General features: G+C 42.0%; 1 protein-coding gene across 5 annotated transcripts in view; it reads left to right on the top strand.

Moving 5' to 3' along the window:
• The window catches only part of MBOAT1 (membrane bound O-acyltransferase domain containing 1), a 59819-nt gene that overhangs the window by 44006 nt on the left and 3056 nt on the right, over window positions 1-12757 (top strand). For 4 of the 5 annotated variants that reach the window (XM_053244870.1, XM_053244868.1, XM_053244871.1 and 1 more), the window contains 6 exons: window positions 887-1070; window positions 1669-1861; window positions 4351-4454; window positions 8558-8622; window positions 10251-10383; window positions 11820-11971. In XM_053244870.1, coding sequence (XP_053100845.1) covers window positions 887-1070; window positions 1669-1861; window positions 4351-4454; window positions 8558-8622; window positions 10251-10383; window positions 11820-11971 — 831 coding nt within the window. Of the gene's footprint in view, window positions 1-886; window positions 1071-1668; window positions 1862-4350; window positions 4455-8557; window positions 8623-10221; window positions 10384-11819; window positions 11972-12757 lie in introns of those variants that run through there. The other variant, XM_053244869.1, reaches the window with a different exon arrangement.

The following is a 12757-nucleotide window of genomic DNA, read 5'->3' as shown; positions in this document are numbered from 1 at the left end:
ATATTTCCCCCAGGAGGCCAGATGGCAGCTTTGAGGCGATGTTTTAGAGCAAGAAACCTTCAGAAGTGGAAGGATTTAAATCCTTTAGTACCATGGATTGCATTCTTCTATATATGAACCTTCCTGGGTGCTCAGGTCAAATCAGAGGACCTGCTCTGTGTGCTTCCCCACTCCAAATATCTGAGATAGAGCAAGAGGGTGAACAAGACAGGGAATTTTGGGTCACAATCCTAAATTCTGGACATGGCTGTGTTTCTGCTTGCATTTAGGTGAGCAGCAAAAAGACTAGGCAGGCATTTGGGCTGGGGAAGAAACTGGTCCCCATGTTGCACAGTGATAGGAGGGTAGAAGAAAGGCTTTGCCCTTGTAGAGAAACTGAAGATCTTAGCATGCACTGGGCTGTGAAACAAGCCTTTGTCACAGCTACTCTCCAGACTCTCAGCAAATGCAGCCCTTCTTCCGCCCTGCCTCACTGTGCAACATGTGGGCCACTGGTTTTCGTTGCTGTTCTAATTTTAGTATTGTATGACTTCATATTTTTGCTGTGACCTTTGTTGTCTTACCCTATTGTGAGTTTAATTATTTTATGGTTCCTTCTGATTTATGCCTAGTAGTGACCTTGGTGTCTTCAAACCAAACAGGATAGCAATCTATCAGTAGCCAAGGGCCCATGTGGCTGCTTTAAAGAGAGAAAAAAGGAAATGTTAAAAGAGATCCAGTCATGGATCTCACACATCTCATCTAGTCTGGCCTTACTACTTTATTCAAGCATTAGTCCACATTGAATTAAAGCATAAAATAATGTTTAATATCTAAATCTACATTTTCTTCTCTTTAAGAAATATATTTATTTTATTTTAATTATTATGTGTGGTTGTTCTGTCAGAGTAAGACCATCATTGCTGGAGTATCTGAGTTATCAGCTCAACTTCATGAGCATCATTGCAGGACCATGCAGCAATTACAAGGACTACATAGCCTTCATTGAAGGAAGGCATGTGCAGATGAAGCTGCTAGAAGTCAATTGGAAGCAAAGGGGTCATGACAGGCTTCCTGATCCTTCTCCAGTGGTAAGTTGTAAAATGCCGTGTACTTGTGGTTAAATGCTGTGATCATGGCCAACATCCTGATTGATGCAGCATGGTCACTATGTGAAATTTGCACGTGCCACAAACAGGTCTGATTAGGTCAACAGCAGTGATCACATTGTGTGGGGAGAATTTCATACAGCCCTCAAGGACATATTTTCTGGTGGCTTAGAGAGCTTTTTGGGCAAGGAAAGATCAGTGAACCCACACCCATGCATGAGCATTGGTGCTGCATAAGTTGGGAACTTGGCAGCAACACTGGTGCTTCTTCACACAAAGTGAGTCCTATGTAAGTCAAGATGTCCGTTATGGCTGCTTCTGTATTTTACATATTTGCAGAAGATGAAGTATTAATTGACATAATAGAAGGGTAGTATTGTTAATATGACTGCAAGACTCATACAATATATCAAAGCTAGTTTTACCAGATATTATTGTGCCACCAGTTCCTATTAGCAGAGTAGCAGGTATGACCAATGAAATTGCTACATTCACTAGCTATTTACTTATGTAGGGAAAACTCTTTGTCTCTTAGCTTTTCTCATGACTGGTTGTACCATTGTTTTATTTCACTTTCCAGGGAGCCGTGCTGCACAAACTTTGTATAACACTTGTGTCTATGCTTCTGTTCCTGACACTTACCAAGAACTTCCCAGTTTCATATGTTGTTGATAACCAGTTTATCAATAAGTCTTCCTTCTTGTCAAGGCTTGGGTACCTCTATGTTGTTATGCAAGCTTCGAAGCCAAAATACTACTTTGCATGGACACTTGGTAAGGTTGATGTGATGTAATGTGTTTTATATACATACATACATGCATGCACAGTGTGCAAACACACTTGGTTAAGGTTGATGCTATGGTTCTTTTTATACATTCAGATAACATAAATATCGGAGAGAAACAACTGTTAAGTGGCATGAGCACCATATTGGCCATGCCTTAGATCTGTTAAATGTTTAATTACATTTATTCCCCTCCTCTCTTCTATCATGTAACTCAAATCAGTGTGCATGGGCTTTCCTGATGGTCACACATCTGAGCATTGACTAGACCTAGGCCTGCATAGCATCAGCATGGCTGTATTATTTGTCCTCTGACCATGCCCTGGGACCCGAGGCATGCTTACTTTCTCTAGATTGTGCCCTCTCTCTGATGTTCTGTAGAACTTCAAATATCTACATGGCAAATACAAGTTGGAAAGGACCAATAGTCAAAAGGATCAGTAGTCATCAGTATCGCCAATCTAGCTCTTCCTTCTTGGATCAAGCTATGCAATCCAAACGAGTTATGCCACAAATAGGAAGCAGACCACAGAGAAGTTTTAGTATAGCATCTGTTGTTTGTGCAAGTGCAAACCCACATGTGAGGGACTGGGGATCTGCAGGTTAACTCACATGCTCGTGTGTCCAGTGTAAGAGGTTTCAAGTTAGATGAAAGCCAGACATCCACTCCCCTTATACTTCCATGGAGATAGCTCCAGGAGCTAAATCTGCGTTCTAGTCCTCCAAGTCAGCATTATAACAATGGACATATAATCTGAATGTCCTGTTACAGGTGTCTCAAAATGGAGGATGTTTGCAGAGCCAGGTAAATAGAAAAGCACACCTCTGCAAGATAAAAGGGTCCTGGTATTCATTATTTATTTAAAATATTAATATCCTGCTCCTCCCATGCAATACTGCTTGGGGTACTTCATAATGTGGAAATTATTGTGGATAATTAAAATCGATGTATAATTATGAATTGTACTTCATAATATGAAATTTGATAACATAGGTAGAAAACTAGGTAGTTCTTGAGTTGTCAAAACGGACTGGAAGTTCATTGCTTTAACTGGAAATGAAATGTTTGTTATAGAATAGTATCAAGAATGACTGCAGTCATAAATAAAATTCTGACTTGAAAGGCTTTTTGGGGAAAGCATGTTCTGTACAGAGTGGGTGAGGCCTTTTGATGTATTTCATTCTGAAGCCCAAAATATCATTCACCCTCTCAACAAATTTTATCTAGTGACACAGAGCGTTCTGTTGATCAAATAAAGCTGCTGCTATGCAGTTCTTGCTTGTAAAAGGACAGGCAAGCCTTTGTGTGAGACTCAAATTGCTGAATTCACCACTCATGAAAAGAAAAAAAATGAAACTTAATTCTTTCGTAATGTTAAATGTTGAACTTCAGTTAGAAACTGAACTAGGCCAATATTCACATTTACTTTGCTGATGAAGTTCAATTGCAGTGTTTAGATCTTTGATCAACTTGTAATAGGACTATGAGCATTTGAAGATACTCCCTGAGAACCAGAAACACTACAGCAGAATTCCAACATGTATGAACATATTGTTGGAGATGAACTTCCACTGCATCGACCTTTTGCACCAACTGTCCTAATGGCCACTAGGGGCATTGGGAGTAGAGACAGTCAGTCAGGGTCTCTCTATCTGTCCCTACTCTATGACCCTTGAACTGATTCTGCAGCACTTCCTGTGCTGCTGAGTCACAATCCTTCCTTTCCTCCTAGAGAGCAGATGGAAACATCTCTCTCTCTCTCCTTACCTATCCATTATGTAGTCCTTTAGATTAGAGATAGGTCTTTCCTGTCTAAGTGTATTTAACCAATAAATATTTAGTGTTTAGTCACACAAGGATCTCCATGTGTTTTCTCTAAATAGCTGCAATATCCAAACCATCCTCTGCTACCTACTCTGTAACTGGAGTGTGTGCTCATTCCTTAGTGCTCTGCTGTTTTACCTATTGTGGGTAAAAATCAACAACCTCTAACACATATATATGGTGATACCTCCAATAAGTACCTGAAAAATAGTTCTCTGAATTTCAGAATCCATCCTTTTCCAAGACTAAGTTGCATTTCTTTAAAAAGCCACTATGTTCCTTCAAAGATGGTTTAAAAACAAAAATAAAATATTGACATTGTATCACATTTATGCAGTACTGTGGTGAGAATTTCTGCTCCTATGAATTTAGATTCAAAATTAGGACCTGGATTTAAAGATCCATTTGATTTGTTCTAGAAGTCCAAAAGTGCTTTGAACTTGTACTTCTCAAGCAACAGCTCCCCATGTGCATAGTAAATGTCTTTTGAAACCAAGGGAAATTTCAGTAGTAGCTTTTGCTAGACTGTGTTGTTCAAGGGAAGAAAAAGTTAAATGTTTCATTGGGCATACCAAGCCAATGGGCATGCACAAAGTAGTTGTATTTCTAACTAGGTCTCTTGTGTGCTGCTTTTTTTTTTTAAAAAATCACAGCAGATGCAGTCAACAATGCAGCTGGCTATGGTTTCAGTGGTGTTGATGAGAGAGGCAACTTCCATTGGGACCTATTATCTAATCTGAATATCTGGAATATTGAGGTGAGTTAAAAGATGAAATGAGAGAAAGCATGAGCTACACAAAGCAACTGCTTCTGAGGGGAAAAAATCTTGTGATTCATACAGGCATGTAATAGAAGTTCTGTATTCTATATATGACACATACATAGTTTAGTATTGCATATGTTTCATAAGGTTATGCAAACTGGTTGAACTGGTCTGAGTTTGAACCAGCCCAGCCCCCCAAAAGGGGGTCCCAGTCCGAATCAGTATGGGGTAATTCTTGTTTTGTAAAGGGGAATCCAATGAGGGATCAGAGCTGATTCCTGGGGTGCGAAAGGGGAACTTCCCTTCCCACTGGTGGCAGGATGATGGTGGCAGGGATGGCAGCAGTAGGAAAACAAGAAAAAGTTACCTCTCCCCCATCCCGTTTTTGTTTTTTGCAAATTGTGGGACATGGACTGCAATTTGCAAACTGTCTCTCTTCAATAGGGGAAAGGGAAGAGTTTCATGTGTGTGCGTGTGCGCGCACACACATGCTTGGAGAATGGAGCATCCTCGTGGAGATCGGGTCTCTCTGTGTATGTTTCATTTTTTGTACCAGTCTCTGTTCTCTGTGCTTGCAAAACTCCCGAACTCTGCAAATGTCCTGGGGCGGGGGGAAAGCAGGAGCAGGAGAGAAGCTAGGAGAGGGGGGGAAATGCCTTCCTTCCAATCACTCCACTCAGCTATGCCGAGGGAAAGAGTGCAAGGCAGGAGAGGGAGGCGCGAGGGAGCAGCTAAGCAGCTCCAACTTCTTGCCTGCCTTTTTGAATGGTGGGTCTCTTTCCCACCCAGCCTCCAAGTCACATTAAAAAAATAACAAAAATTCCAAGATCTCCCCCATCCCCACTCAAAAAACCCCACACCAAACCAACCCATTAACATCTTTATCTTCTATCTATCTATCTATATAATTCTCTAAGGCATACCCGTGGTTAATCCTGTATGTGGCAGCTCTCGCAAGAGTTCACAAGCAAAAGCACTGTGGTGACTGGGCAGTGGAGATTCCATATGCTGATAGGGAGGAGGAGACTGTGGCACCATGGTGATTGGGCAGTGGGAATTCCATATGCCAATAGGGAGGAGGAGCCTGTGATGGTTAAGATCAGTTGGAATGCAACTGTTATTGGTCGGAAGATGTGATGGATGGATGGATGGATGGATGGATGGATGGATGGATGGATGAATGAATGGCAGGGGTCTGCAAAGAGAGAGGTTGTGAGGGAGGAAAGAGCCCCTTCAAGAGAAGGAGGCTGCCGTTGTGTGAATTAGATGAGGAAACAAGATGAACAAGATCTGTTAACTCAGGAAGGGAGAGAAGGGTGGGGAGAGTGAGCAGAGGGGGGAGGAAGAGAGAAAGAAAGGAGGGCGAGGGACGGACCCAAGCCTGTCAGCGGCCTGAGGGGAATGAGTGGCCATGGCAGCACCTATTGGCAGCAAGGAAGAGCTCAGTCAACCACTGCTGCTGTTTGGGGCTACCGAGGCCATTGACAGAGAGAGGCAGGCAGGCAAGGGACTGGCCCGGGCCTGTCAGCAGCCTGAGGGGAACGAGCGGCCATGACGGTATAAAAGTATATCAGCACAAAGTCAGGTGGTATGTTTTGAAATAAGGGTCAAGGCTTTCAAAGTGAGTCACTTGGCAACAACCCTAGATTGGAAAATCTCTGAAAGAACCACATCCAAGCAGTGGTTTGCAGGATTGTTTGGATGTTAAATTAACTGCATTGCTCTTTAAGACATGAAAAACCTCTACTGTGAAAAGCTGATATACTAAAAATGTAGCATGTAATTTCTAACAGTCGCCTTTCCCATATTTTGCAAATTGTTCTGTTGGTTTTGAGAACAGCCCCCTATCATTTGGTCTGTATATCTTGGAGTGGATTCAGATGACAGTTTGGGTTGTCTGTTAATCTGCTGCACTATATTACATGTGTCCTTCATGTTCTTCTGCAGCAGAGACATGGGGCCAGGAGAAGGAGAGGAAGGCAGCGAGGGGCCCGTTTTAAAATCTCATCTTGGGGCCCACTCCAGCCTTGGTATGCCCCTGAGTAGTTCACAAATATCTCCATGTCTGTGTGCCCTATTGTCTACTGTGGCTGACTAATGGTAGGGGTTAATAGCAATTAACGCCTGCTAATTGGGCAAAGAAACACTTTTTAAAAGTGGTGATTCTAAGGGGGGGGCGGGGCGGCAGTAGTCCCTATCCACTCCCAGCACAGTACCTCTCCAGTGACTGTTGCTTATCTTATGTTTCTTCTTAGATTGTGGACTGGGATCTTCCCCTGAACTGCTTTGGACACTTTTGTGAAAAAGCAGTATATAAATATTTGTTGTTGGGAGCAAATGCCTGAAGTTTACTTTTAAGATAGCTTTTTTTATTTTACATATTTTATACTGCCCAAAACTTACGTCTCTTTGTGTTCAGATTGCTAGAGTCCATGCAGAGTGCTTAGCTGGCTTTCCAGTTTACCTGGCTGTGGTGGGAGTGAAACACATTGCAGCGATTCTTACAATCGCCGAGAACGGACATGGGGGAAAGGCTGCTTTTCACTCACTCCCCCACCCCCAGATGACCAAGCCCTGGGTCCTTGGGATGCCTCCTGCACACTCAGACAAGCAGCTCTCCACGGAGTGGTATACGGCAGGAATGCATTGTTCTGGCTGTCATGTATCCCACAGTTACATGTGCACTGGGGGATTCCCCCATCTCTGTGTCTCTTCTGGCTGCACGCAGCCCGAGGAGACACACAATACCCAGCAACCAGGTTAAGGGTGCGCTCGCACAACGGACAGGTTTAGTAAGGAGGTCAGCCTGCATGGGAGTGCTGGGATCTGCAAGGATCCCACTTCACATGACCGGCGTAACCCAGGCTGGGCTGCTCCAGCCTGCATTAGGCTGGTCATGAGAACAGCCTCAGTGTCACTATGGGACACACACAACGATGCAGGAAATCAAGCAGCCATACTTGATTAGACTCGATTAAAAGCTTCTAAAGTCTTATAAGCCCTCTTTTTCTTCACAACAGCATGTAAAATTGGTCTCATTGTGTGAGAGAGCAGGGCGGGGGGAGCAAGGTGCTCCATGTACTGACTCAAACAAACCCAAGTTTGTTTCTCTCTATGTTATTCTCACAACAGTCCTTTGAGATAGGCTAGGCTGAGAAATAGCAAGTAGCCAAGATCACTCAGTGATCTGACTGAGGGCTTCAACCTGGGTCTACCAGTCTTCCTCGAACAATCTAATCACTACACTACATTAGTGTAGAATCTTCTTTTATTTTCTGATTTGTATATAAACTAGAATCTTTCTTTAGCTTTCTTACTGAGTAATGGCTTGGGTTTAGGGGAATCCTTTTGAGTCACTCCTGTAAAACACCCCCTCCACCAATTGCTCTCATTGCTTCAAGAATATCAGGAAGAGAGAGAAGAAGGGGGTGGGCAGACTAATCGGGGTAGAACTGTTCCTCCTCCCTCCCCATATGATTTGATCATATGATTGCTTCACCATACATACAATTAGCTCATTTGACTATGCTACAGCTATAGGATTGCAGCCTCCCGCCAGAAAAACCCTGCAAATGCCCATGGAGTATGGTAAGAATGGAGAAACAGAGCAAAAAGAAATGGGGAATTAAATTGTTTTGGAATTACTGATCTGATCGGGTTTTTTAAAAACTGGAAGTATTCCTGGTTTTTTGTGTGCCCCCCCTCCCCCCGGACAAATCCAAACACATTTGTATGTTGTATGAATATCTCATTGTCCAATGGCTATTTTTTTTAGATATAATACAAATCTAACACCAAGTGTGGTCCTATAGAACAGTCAGCCCCTGAAGACACAACATGAGTGATTTAATCTTTGAAAAACTTGTATTGCTTAAAGGAAATGGAAACAAGTTTGGATAAATAATGAACATCTCAAAATTGTTTCCTTTTTTCAGACATTGTATTTTAAAATACTATTTTGTGTTTCTATTGGCTGTTTACCAAGTATTTTGTATCTAAAACACTTTTTAGAAATATTTTGTCCATCTCTGGTTGAGAGACTTGACACTTTTAATGTGAATGCAGCCCAACAATACTTGAACTTTCTTCTCTCCTAGACAGCCACAAGTTTTAAAATGTACTTAGACAACTGGAATATCCAGACATCTGCTTGGCTTAAACGGTAAGAGTAAAATTGATGTTTTTAGACTTTTGGTAATCCTCCCCTAGCTATCCAGACTTGTGTAATTAATAGAGACTTAGTGTTTGCCACTAAAACGTATTCAGCACAAGTCTTTCAGTCAGTGATAAAAGTTGCATGTGGCGGGGTGGGGTGGGCAGAGTTGTACCTTCCATAATTTTATTTTATTTATTTATTATTTATTTTACATATTTTTATACCGCCCAAAACCTATGTCTCTGCATAATGGCACTCTGCATTTAGTGATGAGGATTGATGAAATATGGGTCCCCCACCCCTGGGCTTCCTGTGTTAAGCTAAAAGGAACAGGGCCTTTTCATTAAGAGTATGTTGCTGGTGGAATTCCTTACCTATGGAGGACCTCTGGGCTTGCTCACACATTGCTTTTGGGGTGCTGTTTGAGATCTCCTTGTTGAGACAGACCTTGATTTCACTGCTCTCTTGTTTGACTGATGATGTGGTGGGTTTAAAATTATTTTGATTTAATTCAGTGTGATTGACTATCATTACACTGAACTTGTAATGATATTATAAGCTGACTTGAGAGGACTTGCACGTCTAGTAGGCTGGATATAACTTCTTAAAAGAACAACATTGTTGGTATCATTTCTGGGTACCGTTGTCACTGGGGGTTTCCCCCTCTTGAGTGAGATCTGTGTGACTTTTTAATACGTTCAGGTTTTATCAGACAAATGTCTCCCCCCGCCCCACCTTATTGCACAAGAAATAGATTAGAGAGATTTGGTGAACTTGGAAGGTAAACAGTTGTAAAACGCTCTGCCTATAGAGAAGGATTGGAATTCACTTCCAAAGGAAGCTGTTGTCCCTGACAACTTAGCAAAAATTGGAGGGAACTAAACTTCATATAGCAGGCAAGTACATTTGGGAACTAAAAGGAATGCGAATTAAACCCCAGGAAGAGAAACAAAAAGCAATTGCCCCAGGGATATAAGACTCTTGGTACCACTTCCCACAGTTTTAAGCCATTGCAGCATTTATGCAAATCATTCTTGTATCTTAAAGTATAATATGGGCAGAGTTTATATATTATTCTGCTTGTCTATGCCAAGAATCCAGGAACTGCCCATTAATACTCTGTTGAATGCCTTCCTTTAAAAATATCATATATAAAAACCTTTCAGTTGTTAAGCTGTGAGATGTGAGAGTTTTATGAGAACACTACAGTGACTTAAAGTAAGGAAAGATGCTCAAGTGATACAGAATTTGAATAATAATTTATATCTAGAAAATGCACTCTTCAGATGCTTATAGGCTGTTTAAAAGAAGAACCACCAATACCCTTTCAGACTTCTCTAGATAAGAAAATCTGAGGTAGATAAATAGTGCAAACATAAAATTTATTGTCGTTCCTTAAATATTTAATTGTTGTGGTTGCCATCTGAATATGCCTAACCTTAATACCTCTTTGAACAATTTCTCAGAATAGATAATTCCATGGATTCTCATTTAAGTATGTTTTTGAAAGGTCTGCCTTCTGGTATATCAGTGAAGTCAGAAATTGTTGTCGATTCAAATATACTTGTGATGTGATTATGTATTGTTTATTATCTTATTATTCAGGAGGGTGAGGTATTTGGTTTTCTTCACAGTGTGTGCTATGATAGAGCCTCACGGTACCCTACAGCGCTTACGTTTCTTCTCTCAGCTCTGTGGCATGGTGTTTACCCTGGATATTATTTTACCTTTATCACTGGCATCTTTATGACACTAGCAGCAAGAGCCGTATGTATCTTCTTTTATTTCTTGATATGCACAATCTAGATAGAATAAGTCAAACATAACGTTTTATTAAAGTCATTGGGACTTAAACAATTGTGAGCATAATCCTACATATTTGCATAAGACTTAAAGTGTACTGGCCCATGTGTTAAGCAGACTTAGGAGGACAGAGCAAGAACTCCACCTTTGCCAGTTAACTAGCTGTGCTTGAAGCTTGCTTCACAGCGTAGCACATGGGGAGCAGGGTGAGGATGCAATTTTTGCTTCTCTCTCCTCCCCACAAAAGCCCTTTTTGTTAAGGATATGTCCCTGAGGGTAATGCAGCCTTCAGGAGCATATTCCTGGAAGCAAACAGGGCTGTTATGGATGGGTGTGTGTGTGTGTGTGTGTGTGTGTGTGTGTGTGAGAGAGAGAGAGAGAGAGAGAGAGAGAGAGAGAGAGAGAGAGAGAGAATGGCTGGATTGTGAACACAGCTAATTTACCAGCTCCTTGCAAGTGTGAAGCTCTTGCTTCCTAGGCCTGCATAACATGTGGGGCCACTGTGATTTATCTGGATTGCACCAAGCTGCCCCTATCAGAAAGGAGGATTTGAGTGCAGGTCCTGGTACTTGGGGAGTAGGGCTTGTGGCAGTCTGGATAGTTCTCTTACCTTACCTCCCTGTAACTACATCCCATCAGATTTCACATTTGCACTCTTTCCTCTAGCACATTAGTTCTAGCTAAAGTATGAATTCCTAAATATTGGAGCCAAGGGGGGGTGGGGTGGAATCTACACTTTAGAACATTATGTTCATTTGATACTTTGCATGAATGTACCATTTGGGACTATACATATACAGGGTATAGGTTTGTGTCCCCAGTGATTTAGGGTTTATGTTACCAAGGGCCCAGAAATGGGGTTGGGGTTTGGGGGGGGCAGAATACTATTCGCTGAATTACCTCTATTCTCACCCCAATTCTGATGTTATGCATTACATTCTTCTTATATATTCTAACTGTGCTACTTGCTGGCTGACATCCTAGCTAATGAAGTGCACACAGAAAGAGAGACTGTAGGTCTGTGTCGGGGGGCCCTGTGCCACTCCCCCAGTCCCTCTATGTGTATTCCATTGCACAAGTGGGCAAAACCTCCCTACTCTGCCTGCACTCTTGAAGAGAGGAAATGGATCACTAAGGGTGTGTTTTATCAGACTTGCCTAAATTACCCTCTTAATTTCAGTAAAGACTTCCTCAAGTAAATTTAGTCAGGATGTCAGCACCTATCTCTTCCTAACCAGCTCTGATATGCTTCTTTTATCAGAATAAAGGAGAAACCAAACTGTGTATTGTGAATTGCTCACTTATCACATTAATGTGATATGTGGTTTTGACATGAAGTCTGATAGGTGCAGTTTATATCAAGATTGCTTTTTAATATTTTCATCTTTGTTTTTTTTAAGGTGAGGAACAATTGTCGGCATTTCTTCATCTCCTCAAAGCCTCTCAAGATGAGCTATGACATTGCCACCTGGATAGTAACTCAGCTGTCGGTCTGCTATGCTGTTGTCCCATTTGTTCTGCTAGCTGTTGAGCCTACAATTAAATTATATAAGTAAGTTCCTGTCTATTATAAATGTTTTAAAACTTGGATTTGCAGTAGGTCATCGCCTTTTTAGATATGCCAACCTGTGATTAAAGTTTTGCTGTTTGAAGGAGAAACTAAAACAGCTCTATATCTTTTGTCTATATTGTTTTTGACCGTTTAATGCACATCAGCTTTATGTGTGCATTACATAGGTGTTCATTAGCTGAATGTAATGAACCTATGACATCTGTATGTCACACGGGAAACAGCATAACTACTCAGTGCTCTAATATATGAATGTAAATTTCCTTGGCCCATGGAAAGGTGTCTCCCTGCCAACCCACCACCCTTTACTTACGAGTATAATTGATAGCAGGGCAGTGGGAGAAGTAGTGGTGGTGGCATTTGCCATGGGAGGAGGAGGAGGAGGAGGGAGTTTCCTTTTTTCCTCCCCTCTGCTGCTCATTAGAGAAGCGGCTCACGAGAGAAGTGGCAACAGTACTGCCACACAGGGCATCAGAAGCATTTTCCCTCCCCACTCCTCTCATGTGCAGCTCATGTGCAGCATGCCGAGCAAAGGCACAGTGCCCTTTGGGATATGGAGTCTGCTCAAGGGCTACTAGAATGTAAACGCATTATAGCAGCCCTAGGGAGGACTCCATTTCCCAAGAACCTTCTCAATATGCCAAAGAGCAGCAGGTCAGTGTAACAAAGGGAGGAAAAATGCTTCTGAGGGCCCCACACAGCATTACTCCTGCCACTTTCACCGTAATGGGTTGCTCTGCAGAGTGGTAGTGAGTGGTAGAGAGAGCA

This window comes from Hemicordylus capensis, chromosome 4, assembly GCF_027244095.1.
Source record: "Hemicordylus capensis ecotype Gifberg chromosome 4, rHemCap1.1.pri, whole genome shotgun sequence".
In the NCBI taxonomy this organism is placed as follows: Eukaryota; Metazoa; Chordata; class Lepidosauria; order Squamata; family Cordylidae; genus Hemicordylus; species Hemicordylus capensis.
This window is presented reverse-complemented; position numbering and strand designations above follow the sequence as displayed.